At 37.6% G+C, this 15,951-nt stretch overlaps 1 protein-coding gene across 8 annotated transcripts in view; it reads right to left on the reverse strand.

Moving 5' to 3' along the window:
• UNKL (unk like zinc finger) overlaps positions 1 to 14,612 on the reverse strand; it is a 63,556-nt gene extending 48,944 nt beyond the window's left edge. For 5 of the 8 annotated variants that reach the window (XM_085309846.1, XM_085309841.1, XM_085309842.1 and 2 more), the window contains exons 1-6: positions 14,523 to 14,612; positions 12,427 to 12,636; positions 6,682 to 6,858; positions 3,094 to 3,227; positions 1,022 to 1,157; positions 184 to 301 (exon numbers count right to left, since the gene is read on the reverse strand). In XM_085309846.1, coding sequence (XP_085165972.1) covers positions 184 to 301; positions 1,022 to 1,157; positions 3,094 to 3,227; positions 6,682 to 6,858; positions 12,427 to 12,636; positions 14,523 to 14,602 — 855 coding nt within the window. In that variant the 5' untranslated portion in view covers positions 14,603 to 14,612. The other 3 variants (XM_085309840.1, XM_085309844.1, XM_085309845.1) reach the window with 3 other exon arrangements.
• Positions 14,613 to 15,951: the final 1,339 nt, after the last annotated feature.

The raw sequence follows: 15,951 nt of genomic DNA on the forward strand, positions 1-15,951 counted from the left end.
CCACAGCAGTACAAATAATTTTTTAGAAAATTTTTATTTAAGTGAATACCTCAACTACTGGAAGTGCTGCATGAATTTTCTCTCCAAATGTCACACATTTTAATATAAATAATATCTTCAATCAATAACTTAATCTATAGTAAATTTTGAATCACTAAGAATAAGTAGAAATATAGTTCTTACCTCAGGATGAAACTGCTGCTCTGTACGAGAATGACAGTATTGACAGCTATCCCCATTTTCACACCTTGAAGGTTCACCCCATTCATCTGCATGTTTTACATTGGGGCAAGGAGTGGACCTAGAAAAAAAGTGATGCACAGAGCACACTTCCTATCGGAAGTATTAAAGAACTTCTCACTAAATCTCAAAATCTTAGCTTGACTGGAACCTATAAAGTTAACAAGTTCTGAGAGGCCCTGATTTTCTGGAAGTTCTTTGACAGAAGGATCAGTTAGCAGAATTATATCTTCCTTCTGTCTGGTGACAGGTATTCACAGTCCCGGGACTGTCAAGTAAAGCCCATCAACTCTAAACCTTATACTTTGGTACAGAGAAAACATAAACAATGAAGATATCACCTTAGAACTATGGGTTCATTCCCAAAGTAAATGACAGATAGCACACATTAAATTCTGGTCCTAAAATTATTGCGAGAGAACGGAAAACTATAGGGAAAAAAAATCAAAACAAAGCCAGAAATTAGAATTGATTTTTTTCATAACAAAGAAGATATGACCTGAAGATTCCTAATTTTCGCTAAGAAATGTAGATTTTTTTTTTTCATTCTTTAGAGGTAAGAAGGATATTTTCATTATGGTTTCATAGTTTTCTTCTTCAGAACTGTTTGATCACTCTGAACAGATGTTTTGTTTCCCAGAACAGTTTTATCAATGCTACTGAAAAAAAACGTATTTTTATTCTGTTAGGAATATCCAATAGTGCTAGAGAAGACTCTAACAGATCACTCCATTAACAATTGTTTAACTGATCCAAGAGTCAATTTGGAATATTTATGTACCTGTATTTGAATTTTCTAGGATTCCGTCTTCTATCTCGATTGTTGTGATAGTGAGGACACGCGTAACCCTGGCGGCAGAGTCTGGGTGGCTTAGTACATTGTTCCGTCTTGTAGCCAGCTAATACAAAATTTGTGTCTGTAAACAGGTCAACAATGAAAGGAAATGAGCACTTACATTTTGCATTTTGACTATTTTTAGTGGAATTAGGTATTAGCTGCTTTCTGGATAAAAATCATGATTCACAGATCCCTCTGTTCTTATAAGCTTAGACTGAGACCTAAATTTTTTGCAACAAAACAGTCTAGCATACACGCATGCACAGCAATCTTCATCAATTCTATACTCAACAGCAGTAGTACACAAATAAAGAACTAGCAATCCAGTGGTAGAGGAAGTTATCAGAAATTCTTATTATACAGATTTAACATTTTGAAAAYGAATACCTGAAACTACCATATTCATTTTAGTAAGGAAAACACAACAACTTTATAAAATTGTATATCTATGTTTAAGCTTAGTGTTCATAATCCTTATTTCATAAAATTGCTTTCATGGTAAGTATCTCCAGTATGATCTTGCTGGACAAACTCTAGAGCCTCTTTTCCACATTTGCTCTAAATCTAAATTTGTCTCTAAATCTTTGATTCCAGCAAAAGACAAATGAAGTTCTGTCTAGAAAAAGAAAAAGATCAGAAGAAAATTGGAGCAAATAAATAAATTAAAGGGTAAATTTTAGCTAATGGCCAGAATGAGTTTATGAAGAGTAAATGATGTCAAACATAATCCAACTTCTTCCAAACGCAGGACAATAAAAGCAGGTAAGACGGTAGCAGTCAATATTATGTATCTTGACTTTAGCAAACCTTTTTAACCTGAGATGTTCTCAAAAACAAACTACAGAATACAGTAAAACTCCTGTAGGACTTGTGCAAAATCAGCTGAAAATCCAGTCTCAGACTCATTAGTGATATACTTTCAAACAGCAAACAATTATTAGTTGGTGTTTCACACAAGATCTACTTTTTGTTCGGTCCTTTTCAATGGTTTCAGTAAAAACTTAGGAAAAGAAGGCTGAAATAACCAACTGGAACAATAGTTTCAATGCCCAGCAATTATGTGCAATTCCGCCATATTTCAAAGGATGACAGAAGCCATACATTATCATATAACATCAACCGGTCACAATGCAAGGAATGCAAAAAAATGTTTGCAGTTTGTCAATTTTGTTGTCTTTTTACTTTGAACACCCAATATTTTTTGATCTAGAGCTGACAATCAAACACTAAGTTATTTATACTTCAACGCTTAGAACTCATCCTGTAGTAGCTTTTATTTTATGATCCTTGTCCCCACTGTATTTATCTTTTATATCCCTTGAATCCACTGAACTCCTTAGAGACAGAATCTTCACTCTGGTCTTCCTGTGGTACTGTCTTCACATGAATTTTTGAAAGCAATTGTACCTTGCATTCTTTGCTAAAGTAAAATTTGGGCAAGGATTCTAATAACATCCAACTGATAACAACATTTGTGTGTATGTAATAAGGAAGCCTATACTAGGAAAGTGAGAACTAAAGTTTAAAGTCTAAAGAAAATGAGTATAATAAGATTTGCTTTAAGTGATCACATATAAGGCTTTCAAGACATTCTCACATTTCAATACTCTCCTTAAACATTCCACTTAATATTCTACTTTCTTCATGTTAGTTTAGGTCAGCAAAGAACACCTGTCCGTCAGAAAYGAAGATTCTAATTATTATCATTTCTTGGCACAAGACAGAACTGCTCCTGACTTTTAATCAGATTTAATCATTTCACACAGTTTAGCAACATCTGTATTAAGTAAATTAAAAAAGATTCACTAAACATTTTCAAAAGAAAACATTTTCAGTATGCAATCTGAATATGAAAGTGCTGGACTGTACAATTTGTTCACAAGCATCTGTATTGCTTACATAAACTTATTCTTTACTCTGTAAGACTTCTGAAGAGTTGAAGACAAGGATCAACAAACTGGATCATATACCAAAAAAAGAAACAGAAAAAAAGAGATAGACTTTTATAACTTTACCCTGCCATCTTGGATCTTCACTAAGAATTTTCTCGATCATTGCTTGGCTTGCCAAAATTCCTGGTTGTAAATCTGGAATGCCTTCACTGCATCCTAGCTGCCCGTTCTGCAAGGTTTCCTGTGCCTGAAGTTCTCTGGAATGAGGAAGAGAAAACAACACTATTAAACTGTATAGCTACATTAATCATTCCTGCCATAAGTAAACCCTGTACTATTCTAACCAAATTTTGTCATGTAATSCAGGTCAGGGAGAGGGGAGACTGTATTTCAAACTGTTGCTTGTGCTGAAGCTGGCTAACAAATCAGACGGAATATCCATGCCAAACAAATCAAAGGGAACACAAGGGACACTGGTATTATGTATACTGCCAGCGTTTGGATCAGCAATGCCCATCTGTACCTCTGCATGCTGGTGTGCTGTGGTGTGCATCTTGAATATGTTACTAATTTCTGGTATTCTCCTGTCACACAAAACACAGTAGAAGTAATAAAGGTACAGAAGGAGCAGTAAAGGGTGATCAGAAATACAGAATGACTTCTTTGTCAGGGAGAATTAAATGGCTTAGCACTCTTCACCTTGGAAAAGGGATGCCTGAATGGAGATACTAAATATATCTATTCAGTAGTAAGTCATATAAAAGTGAATGGGAAACTACTTTTGAATCATAGTAAGATTTTGCCAGAAAAGTTTGTCAAGACTTTCAGGAGACCTAGTAACAAAGGACAAGTATTATGAAGAAAAGGAATAGCTCCTTTGCAAATACTTACAACTTCATTGCAAATAAGCAACCATAATCTTGGTGAAAGATCAGAATGACCACTAATGAACTAAAAGATCTTGTGCTGTAGTATGAAAACACTGCCAAAAAATGAGGTAATTTCATCATACTGCTCTTACAAAAACAAAGTGTACAGAGATTCAAAGGCAAACTAGTACAAAGCATTCAAAGAAAAATTACAATATATTAGGCAGACTTTGAAGCAATCAGAAAACAAGTTGAAGAAATAAATACAAAGATGAATCTCTAATATTCTTGCTTCACCATAATCAAAAGCCTCTGTTTTCATATGGCACTGCTTTCTCTAGACACAAATATTTAAGGAGCTTACTTCCTATTCCAAAACACACTTACTCAAAGAAAAATACGAATTTGGAAAGTGTGGTGCTTTATAATGTAACTAGTTGTGGTATCATTTACATACCATTTCAAGGATTTCCCAGACTCCCAGTACTCCCCTATGAAAGAAAATCTCAAAGGGGAAAGAAAGGTCTGAAGCCAATTCCAGGACCTTTAAAACTGTCAACATCTTTCTTCTCCAGAGCCAAAAATGGAGCAGGCAGTTAGAATGAAAACAAGTAGTTCCTAGAAAACTTTTAGGTGGATGTCCAGAAGAACAAAGCTCTTAACAGGAATAAAGTTAATGTCTGCATCAGTGATTCTTCTGGTGTTTCTCCATTCTTTCCTTACAATGAAGAAACCCTAAGGTCTGTGGCCATCTTAGAGCAAAAAAGACCGTATTCCTCTCAAGAGAAACATTTCCTATGTTTGCTTGGACTTCCTGAAGAGCGTTGGATGCCTGAAATCAAGGGAAGTGTTTCACAGCAATGGCACACAACTGGTTTTCACAAACACCAAAGAAGTCTGGGGCAGCCTATTTGTAGGTTCTAGTCATTWAATGGACTCCTACCATGAATGTCTTCAGTTCCTCCTGATGCTTTATATGCAGCGAGTCACCAGCAAAGAATAGCCTAACACATCAAAAGATACTCAAGAGAACGGAGCTTGATAACTGGTCACGTTCCTCTAGTGACTAAGAAAGGAACACACTACTTGGCCAAATTCACCTTCTGGTTTCTTTTCATAAGGCTGGTGCTAGGACTCACGGGCTGTTCAGACTTCTCAGGGCTGCTTTACGTACTGAAAAAACAGGAGCACATCATACCCGGCTCAAGGTGTTCACATCTCTTTGCCGGGACTCAGTACTCTTAACTCCAAGCAATGAAAACTGGGCTATGCCAGAAATATTTCTGAACTTGAGAAGATCTTTACTAATAAGCATCATGATTCTATCTGCTAAAGTATGTTAGAAAACATCTAGCAATTTGTGAGGTTTTTTATTTTCTCAGAATTATTAAGGCCAGTAGGTCAGTTCTCTCCTAAAACTCCTCAAAGTTTTGATGTTACACATTACTTACAAAAAGAAGTTTTTTGTAACTTCAAGGAAGACCATATGTCTTCCTTGATCCGTAGAATTTGATACATTTTTAGAATCACAGGGAATTTACAACTTTATTAGAGCTAGTGCTCAACATTCTTGGAAAACAAAAACAACAACAAAAAAAACATTTTTAAGGCACCTTACTCAAGTTTTAAATCCAATCCATGGATTACTTTTCCAAGTTTTTTCTTCAGTATCGCTATATATCGATTCCCCATTTTGACACAGCATGAAAGATTACAAAGATACTAAATATTCTATATTCATTTCAAGACTGACATGACAGCACACTATATATGGTAAATGAAGAAAGTTAAAAAAAACACAAAAAGAAAACGGTCAGATGTCTTACAGAAGATGCATCAGCCATCTGACTGAGGAAAGTCCCCTGGAAAAAAAAGCTATATATAACTAAATAGTACATAACCATGTGATGCAGCAGTGAATTCTAAAAGGTGCTAACTTCACTAAAATAATTGTGATAAAGGTTAGGTTGAAGGGAGAGCTACAACGCTCTAACAGATGGTAGGGAACAAGGGATAACACAGGAGCGAATGTAACATACAGCCGTAACAGCTCAGATCAAAGATTCATCTAGACTGGAATCCTGTCTCCAACAGTGGCCAATAGATGATGCCTAGGGAATAGTATAAGAATAGGGCAAGTATATAGTGATACTACCCCAGAATGCTCTTCCAGCCTCCAGACAGAGACACCCATCACCCTTCAAAGCTTCAAAGTTCTCTGGAAATTGCTATCCATTTCTATCAAGAGTATGTAGACCACTTTCTGTAACAAGATCTCCACTTTTATCCAAATATAGTGTATCATGACAATATGCTTATTTCCCAGGCCTCAGTCACAACTAAAACTCATCACTACCACTACTCTGATTCACAAAGCACCTTCTTTTTACAGCAGCTTTCCCATATGTTAGTCAGGCAGATGATAACATTGATATCTTATGCATGAAAAAGCACAGTAAAAATCAAACAAAAGTGAAAATGCAAATATCACACAGAAGCTGAGGTCCTGAAAGATGGCAGAAAAACTATTATTTTCTGAATATAAATACCTCAAGAAAATTCATGAGACATAAGTGATGAAAGGCAGAATATCTGGTCTTTCATTAGTTTTAAGAATGGCGTATATGGCTCTCAAAACTGCAAGTTACAAAACCTTAGTACTTGTATTTACCAGTGTGTGTGTATTTGCTGTCTTGATGCACACTGAAATTCATTCTTATATTTACATTTACAGCATATAGTATATCATATTTTTCACTGTAAAGCATACCACATTTTCTGATATGAGGTGGTAACAGGCATGTGGTATTTCCTGCTAACTAGGTATTTGAAACAAGACTACCTTATATCATATACTGGTGATCTAAGGTCATGGGGCCCATGAGCAAAGGCACAGTGAAGTCCATTCTTCACACAGTGACCCCGGGCATCTGTTTCATGAATGCATGTTCCAGTCTTGTAGTATCTGAGATGATACTTCCTTTCTGTATCTCCTGTTGTTCGATGCAGATAAAGGCAACTACATAATAAAAAGAGAAAAATTAGAACATTCTTCCGAGTTTTGTTTTTAAACATTTAACTCTGAATTATACTATCACTCTTCTTATTACGGACTTATAATAAATAACTGCCAGAATTCTTCAAACAGAATTGTCCTATTGGACAATAATATAATATATATATATATATATGTATATATATATATATTACCATTGCAGTACAAATTCAAAATAAAAATTCTTAACCTATTTCTAATTCATTGCTAATGTTAAAACAATTTATTGCAAGGTGGTTCACAAAGATATTATTAACAAAACTAGTAAGCACTTCAGTAAATAAGCAACAGCATCTGGACTAAGGAATAACATCTTCCATACTTACACAGGCTCAACTCATTTCTTCACTAAGAGGTATAAAAAATTTGTTTATTTTTTTTTAAAGACTGTTATAATCATGTAAAATCAAGGGGTACTTGAAGCCCAATGTTGTTGCTTTCTGCCTGCTCTTTGTAGGTACGGAATTCCTTAAAAAACCTTAGAGGAAATCTAAAAAGAATTTTTGATTAAAAGGAAGAGAGAAATGTCTTTATCCACAATACATCTTTGCAGACATACACTGAATTAAGGTCTGTACACTAAAATGGCTAGCATCATGTATAGATTATAATTTCAACAACCAGTAGTAGAMAAATRAAAAAAAAAAAAAAAAACACAGAAAATACACACAGCCATGCCTGTTCTCTCACAATCTATTTCAGTGTGATTAATTTTGATTTCTATTGGGTTTGAAAAACATGATTCTCCAAAGACTGCTCTCTTCCATCCCGAAGTAAAAGGAAGCTGCATCAGAAGGCTTGGAGTATGGTACAGAATAACAAATGGCAAGTCCCATAGAAATAAGTGATTTTGAATGGAGGGAGCATGGTGAAACACTAAGCAGAGTTTAACCCTCAGCTGATGCCGGCTTAAGCTTTATTTATCATGTTCTGAAAAGATTAGTTAGAAACTAGAGTAAACAAATCAGAAAATATTCACAAACATTTGCAAGTCTGGCATTTATATATTTAAAACAAAAAAGATCTACTATGCCTCCTACACTAGCCACCTGTGGCTTCCAGGGGTTTCCAGGAATTGATAATCTGCTTTTTGAGAGTCAAGTTGCTTCCTTTTAGGAATTTAAAAACAACATTCTGTTAAAACAGGTAAATGGACCACAGCTAGTGATTCATACCTATGCCTCTTGAGATTTCAACAAAATTAATTTGTCAGAAGGCAATACATACCAAGTGCAGTGTTTTACCTCATTTTGTCAGCCTAAGATGAAACATAGTCTAAACTTAGGATTTGAAAGTATTTCTTCCACATCTCTTTGTTCTACATGAAAAGATCGACAGGATGCAATCTTCGTTCGACTCACTTTGGTGCCTCAGCTGAACTTTGAGACAAATGTTTTGTAATATGTGAATAGCACTGACGCAGCCCTCCTGTTCTGCTAGAATTACTGTAGAGGAAAAGAGAAAACCTGCAAGAACCCTTGAGATACTTTTGCCAGCACTGGTCCTGTATAAAACTCTAAACAAAAGGAATTGCAATCTGAGAATATTTTACTTACTGCTGATCCTCCAGCCACAAGCTCAACCTGTACAGGGGCTAAATGGAAAAGCAGGCTAGCAGACTGTTCATTGCAAACTCTCATGTCTCACTCATTTACACACACAACAATAGTGAGAATACACTGTCATGTTCTTATGGATAATGTTCGTGCCTGCATTTCCACCTACTTAAGTTTGCTGGCTCCTTTTGGAAACAGAATTAAATATCTGAACTTATCTCCCATGCAAGAGGTATACAGGTGTTTACATCTCACTGCTTGTCTTTAAGTCCATGGTTCCTTATCAGAAGCCAAGCATTTGTGCAGAAATATCTGGACCTCTTCCTTAGAAATATTACATCAATGTAATAATCTCAAAAAAACGTTAATACCTTCAGTTATTTTAAATGACTGTTAAAAAAAAAAGGCAAAAAAAAAGAGAATTCAGTGGAACATGGATATAGCTTGTCAGACAAGCTAGGCACAGTCTTTTGTACACAATGTGAGAGAGGGCAATATATTTAGGTCACAATTTTCGCTGCAAAAAGACAAAATGGATTCCAAGGACAAACTAGAAAATATAAAATGTATTACACAACTGTAATTTCTGCTAAACTAAACCTAAGCTTGTTTGGCCTGAGACACGATACTTGTGCCATTGATATCTAACAAAATCTGAATTTTACTGAAAAGAGTTTTCCCACTGCACATTTTGCTTAAGACTCCCACAACAGGTGAAGTTCTCCTTCAGAAACTAATAAAGTGCTTTAATGAGGCTATACAGTGTGACTGAACACTTTGTTATCTAAACTTTATCTAAGACTTGTAAAGAACTAGATAAAACCTAATTATACAAGCTGTCTCTGAGGGACTCAAGAACATGCAAAGCTCATACAACAAAAAACAATGATTTATCTATTTTGGACATGTATGTTATATGATACCATACTAATACACATGCTTTTAACCACAGATACCTTGGTGATCAGCTGTTGTTCATCCTGGGACCATTAGTCAGAAAGGCAAAACCCCTGCTAAAAGCAGTAGCTAGATGGTACTTGCATTTCACAAAGTAAAATTGACATTATAATATTCAAAGTAATTAGATGAATGTATTGTGAAACAGAACATATGTTCACAAAATCTTGAAAGATTAACTGAGAAGTGAAAAGTACGTTACCCTTTCATTTTCCTCTTAATTCACATCATCATAAATATTCCAAAGATACTCTTTAAGAATTTTAAAAACTATCCAGTTCAAAGGGCAATTTTAGAAGTTCTTAAGCATATGAAAACTACACACTTGTACTTCTGTTCAACCCTGAGACATTAACATTTTTTCCTGTGATCACTCTAATTGCTCTTCTGTAACAGACTTCTCTAATTCTTTCACTAAGAGCAGTGTTGCATAACAGATGCCAATACTACATCCAAAATAATCTTCTCGATTACAGTGGATCAAAAACCTGCTTTAGCTCACCCTGCTTGGGCAGAGAAGTTGGACCAGATGATCTCCACAGGCCCTTTCCAACCTCAACTATTCCGTGATCTAAAATTTCAGGCCTCCTTTCTTTCCAAGGTGAATTTTCGGAAGAAATAACTACAGTCAAGCCTACTATGTGAAACCAGCAATTTCTACTTTAACTCTCCTGAAAGTATGTTCCTGAGAACAATTACAAGTGTCATCATTTTATCTTTCTTGATAGTTCTCTAGCAGCTCATACCTGTCAAAAAGGAATAGGTACGGACACAGATAAAATAACAGCATCATGCCACTCCTGCTGCTAATCTAYGTACAAGAATTTGAAGTTGTTCCAAATAAAAGGCTAAATTTCAGGCAGAAGAAAAAATTAGAACACAATAGCATTCTTTTGCTGGTTCTGAAAGGAATACAGACACTCTGCAGGCATGTCCTCAGAAAGGCTAGTGTTTTCCTCGGGCTTTTTCTTCTGCTACTACAGACTTGCTTTAATGTCTTTAAGAAAGTTACTTCTGACTTCTCTTGCCTTTCCCAACAATTCACTCTATTTGCCTTTTCCCTTCTACCTTAACCTCAATCAGCTATCAACTTACAACAGCTGACTGCCATTCCTAGCATCCAGCTCTACTTGAGATCAAATCTAAAATCAAGGCTTCCACAGTCAAACTGAAACTTCTCTCACAAGTGTCTCCAGTAATCTCATTTTATAACAGAATCAAAGCAGCTGGATTCTACCTTCATTTTCTTTATTTAATTCTATTTTCATTTTCTTAATTTACTGGTGGCTTTCATCTGTTTGCCATTTCTTCTCTTGAAACACTGTTCTCCTTTGTTTAAGCGAACTCAGTTATGTTCTCATTTTCCTCTTAATCAACAAACATTCTTTCAACATAGACATTCTTTTGTGGCCTTCTGCCAGGAGCCTCACAGAACTCTAACCTTGGTCCCTGCCCTTTTATACATGGGCAATTTCACTGTAAAATATAAACTTACCAACCATCACCTTTTGCTGCTAACTCACAAACCTAAAAGTGTAAGTACAACAGACTAAAACAGAGGCCTGAATCTCATTACCAATCTCATTTCTTGCAAGTACCCAGAACTGCCACTATGCCAGATAACACTATCATCCTTTTTGTCATTCATAACCTGGGAGTAATCTTCAGCAACTGTGGGATATAGCCTTTCCAACTTAACTACAGTACAAAGATTGCTCGGGTTCCTATCTCACATGTCAGCTTGCTGAAACATCCTGTTCTTTGTTTCTAACAAATGTCCAGCAAATATCCTTTCAAAACACTGCTTCCTTTTTCATCCTTTAGCATCCATCTATCTACCATTTGATAATGAAAGGTCAAATTTTGTCCCCAATCAATCAATGATATATATATATATATATATATATATATATATATATTCCTTAATTGACTTTAAAGCAGTAATTGCCCACGCTGTCCCTGGCATTGGCAAGAGTGCTTTACATGCACCTGAAAAAGTACTCTATTCTTTTTTAAATCATCCCCCAGAGATATTTTTTGCTGTGTATCTTACTCAGGCATAGTACTGAATATTGTAACACTACCTATTGCATTTGTTTACYTTCCCTTGTATCTTCTGTGTTTAGATTGTAAATCCTCCGGGAAAAATGCATCTTTTTCCTCTGTGACTACAACCTCTATCATAGAAGATACTGATCCACGACAAGYGCAGCTAAACATTACAGTAATAAAAACAATTCAGCTTCCGTTTTTAAAAAAGCTGACCAGCCGAACTACACATTTCCTGTCTATCTTCCTACAAATACTTGTCAGAAGTCCTTGGTTCCAACACTACAAATGAAGCTAGCTACACTACGACATATGAACCACAATATGCYTGGCAACGCCATATATCTGCTTGCTTGCCTGACACACTATAGCATTTGCTTATTCTAATCTCCATAAGGCCTCTGCAACTCCCCATGTTTACTGGAAACCTTCTGTACCCTTTGTCTATATGAGAGACAACATATGCTGTTACTAGTCCACAGAAGTGCAAATACTAACTGGCTAGTCAGCAACTTAGAGTGACCTCCTTCCTTTGCTTTTTCTCACTGGAAGCATCCATTTTCACGAAACTTACAGAAGGTAGTTATCTTGGAGCCGTCTCCATACAACATAGCTTGCACACACTGGTCAACTTCAAAGTTGTCGTGTGAAAAAAGGCAGCACAACTTCCAAAAAAAACCCCCAAACAAACAACAACAACAAAAAAAAAACACCAAAAAACCTACATCAACCCATGCAGCAACAACAGGAACATTAACAGAATGATCAAAATCACATCTTCGTTAAGATAAAGAATACATGCTTACATAACAGCACACACTAAAAATCAGCAAATCACTTGCAGAAAGTGGGTCTCAAATAAACTCCAGTAGAGCTACCAATCATTTTTACTCTCTAAGGAGAGATTTGTATCCTTTCATAATTTCAATGGTAAAATTATAAATTCCTAAGACTGAAAGAAATCACTTACTCATCTCCATCTGGGCAGATTCCTGTAGTCTCATCATATTTTGTACAATAAACATCTGGACTGTAGTTAAAAGTCCCATCACGCCTTCGTATAGGTCTACGACGACGCTGATTTAGGAAATGCCAATGAAAACAGGTAAATGGTCTGTGCTGGGTACACTTGTGCTGCAAAAATAGGGGGCACTGCTCTGTCCTAAACTCCTTTAGATACCTAAAAAAATTAAACTGTGTTACAAGTTTATCTTATTGGAGGCATGTTTTTACAGTATTAACWGGGCACTTAACAGTTCAGTGTGCATAGCCCATGAAAAATTGCATACAGTTTTTGTTTCTATCCACAGTTTACTGCTTAGCTGCTGAATAAAGCTGACTTGATTTTTCATAACAGATGCATTACTAATAAAACAGTGAAATACTTGGACAAATTATATTACTATGTCACACAACTGAACTAAATTCAAACCAATTAAAAAAATACCTACAGTATTTAGAATTCTTCCCTAAATAATCACTAAACAGAGATTATAAGTTACTTGAATGAACATTCATACTCTTTGCTACCATACAAAACAGTCCTACAAAGACTATTTATGGCTACATACCACATCTAATTTAAAAATTAGTCCTTACTTAATCACAATACTCTCAGAAAGTGGACACGCTATACAGAAAGCTAGAGTTAAAAGATGCTCAAGAAGGTTTCAGGTGCTATGAGAAGACTTTAGTAAACTTATTTAGGGGTTGTTGTACTTCTTTTGAGGCAGTTTAGGGTCTCTGAAGGCTACTCAGGTGTTAGAAACGCATTCGTTCATTGGGATCTACAGCACAGGAGCTATTCAGGAATTCTGATACTTCTTTGCACAGGATACCAAGATGACATTCGACTGGGCACTACCATGGAATTTATCAAAGGATGTAAGACAGTATTTTCTCCTATTCCAGTTTATGCATCTATTAGCCTATTTAACAGGTTCATTACATCACTAAAGTTATCAATTATTGGGGAAACGGGTGACCAGGCATTTTGCAGGGAGGACGTCATAGAAGAACCTTAGACTTCTCAGAGCTCTTCAAAAGGCCTAAAATGTGTAACTAGTTACAGGAGATTGACCAGATAGGGGAAAGAGAAGAATTAGAGAGAAGAATGTTGGAGCACCTCTTACTTCTGAATTGCTTAACTTAGCACATAAGGGATGTAATCATACATAGTTATGGAACATATCTTAAGGTTCAGAGAAGAGTTTTTAAAACTATACAAGACTGAAGAAAAAGAACTGGAACAGAATTTCAGATGTTAAGAACTGCAGAAAGGACTGCAGCAGTATCTAAGTAAATGGTTAGATTCATATGGTCTTTCCAAGACTGCTGAAAATGGGACAGTATAGAAGTGGTGATATGGGGGGATAAGAGAGACAGAATGCCAAAATTTAGAGGTAAAAATATCCCATGCTCGTGTGGCAGCATCTGGTCCCATGCAACCAAAGGTGTCAGAAGTCTGAGGGCTGCACAGATAGACCACATCTGAGGAAAACCGGAGACTTGCAGGGAGGATGGGAAGCACACGGGATCTGCCGTTCAGTACGTGAAGGTCTGCAAGAGATGTCCTGGAAACGTCCCAAAGGCTTGAGCAGAGGCTGGCTAGGCAACGCTTCGAAGAAGTAGAAGGACTTGCGCTTCACGAGGATGGTCTCGGGTGCGAAAGCATGCTGAGAGGCTCGGGTTGCTCCGGGGATGCCGGAGGATGCCCGCGAGTCACAGGGCAGCCCAGTCCGGCAAGGCCGCGGGGGCAGCCAGGAGAGTCGGCGCCGGCGCCCTGCAGCCTACCATGCCCAGGCCGCCCCTGTCCGGCGGGCACAAGACCAAGCATCCTCCCCGCCGCAGCCGGAGCTGGGAAAGGAGAAGGTGGGAGGGCAGCCAGGGCCGGGCCCTGCCGGGTTATCTCATCACAGACCCGCCGCCAGAGCAGGAGGCCGCGCGGAGCAGGCCAGGCACGGGGAGGAGCCCTCCGCCTCAGGGCCAGAGACCCTCCCCGCGCGGCGCGGCGCGGCGCGGCGCGGGGGCCCACGGAGCAGGGCGCCCCCTGAGCGCGGTACCTACGTATAGTGCGTTGGCTGCTCAGTCTGCGGAAACCCCCCAGGCCCGCCACCCCGCGAAACCGCTTTCGAAACCGACGGCATCTTCCCCGGCGGGCAGCAGTGCGCAGGCGCGGCCCGCCCCGCCCGCCGGCACGTCACTCGCCCCCCTTCCCCCGCAGCCGTCGACGAGCGCGAGCCGAGCGGCTGCGCGGCCCAGGACCCGCAGCCGTGCGGGCTGCGGGCAGAGCCCGGTGCTTCCGCAGTGCTGTAACCACAACGCCGCCACCCGCAAGCGCCTCTGAGAGGTCTATTTAAAATAAAGCACGTACGGCTCCTTAATACAAGCCTTGATATTTTTAGTCATCTATAGCTGATGGTCTCGAACTCTCTTAACAACAAAATGCTGCAAATAGTTTTAAAAATTTCCAACACATGAAAAAGGACTTAGAAAAACAGTTTTACAAATAGAGTCTTTATTAAGCACTATCATAGCACCTGAAAATAAGGCAAACACAAAGAAACAGCCCTTTATTTCTTAAGCAGACCAGTAAATTGTTGGGTTCATTGTGTTAGTAGAACATGGAGAAAGAAGGCTTTTTGAGTAAGACTAGTCAGAGAAATAGTATGTTTCAATTCAATATAAATAAAATCCATGATTGCTGATATATTCACCAGCACACTCMCCACATGTATCCGTTCACAACATTCCACTGCAGCAAAAGTTGAATTCCAAGAAAGATTAAATCCTGTGACAGTACCAAACTGATTGTACTCCATTTTAACTAGGCACCATCCGGCTAAGACACCTACAGTCTACAGCAGAATCAAGCATCAGTAGTAGAACTGGATGTTGCTCAAAGTCTAATCGGCAGCATTAGAGAAAAACAGTACTAGCCAGTTTCTCTGTAGCTGCACATCACCTTATTAGCTGTTGCTTTTTTTTTTTTTTTTTTTTTTTTTTTTTTTTTGTAGTTAGGTATTTTAATGGCATATAAGACAGAAAAGAGTTTTGTACTTTTACCTTCGGAAGGTTCATAAAACTACATCTTATTTTAAGGAAAACAGAAATAATAGTGGCTTAGATTCTTCCTCTGCAAGGGAAGTTTCCAGAGTGAACAAGTTTGAGTATCTGCAAATCTGTTGGAAAAACTAGATACTAAACTCTTCAGTGAAACTAGGGGGTTCCCCCTCCAATATAATACAAAACCAATCATTTAGATCTCGTGCAAAAATGCCTCCTCCTGTTCAAGATCATCAAAATGAGGAATGTGTAAAACACTCCAGAACAGAAAAAACATCTACTAACAATGCCTTAGAAGAGCAAAAGGAAGTAACTGCTACCTTATGTAGTTGATTAAAGAAATCAAAACATGAAGTTAAAATCATATATTAACAATTCATAGTGCTTACAGAGTTTTTTCAATGTAATTTGAATATACTCCATGACTAGS

Source organism: Rhea americana, unplaced genomic scaffold (genome assembly GCF_003343005.1).
Source record: "Rhea americana isolate MKP2758 unplaced genomic scaffold, rheAme1 scaffold_305, whole genome shotgun sequence".
In the NCBI taxonomy this organism is placed as follows: domain Eukaryota; kingdom Metazoa; phylum Chordata; class Aves; order Rheiformes; family Rheidae; genus Rhea; species Rhea americana.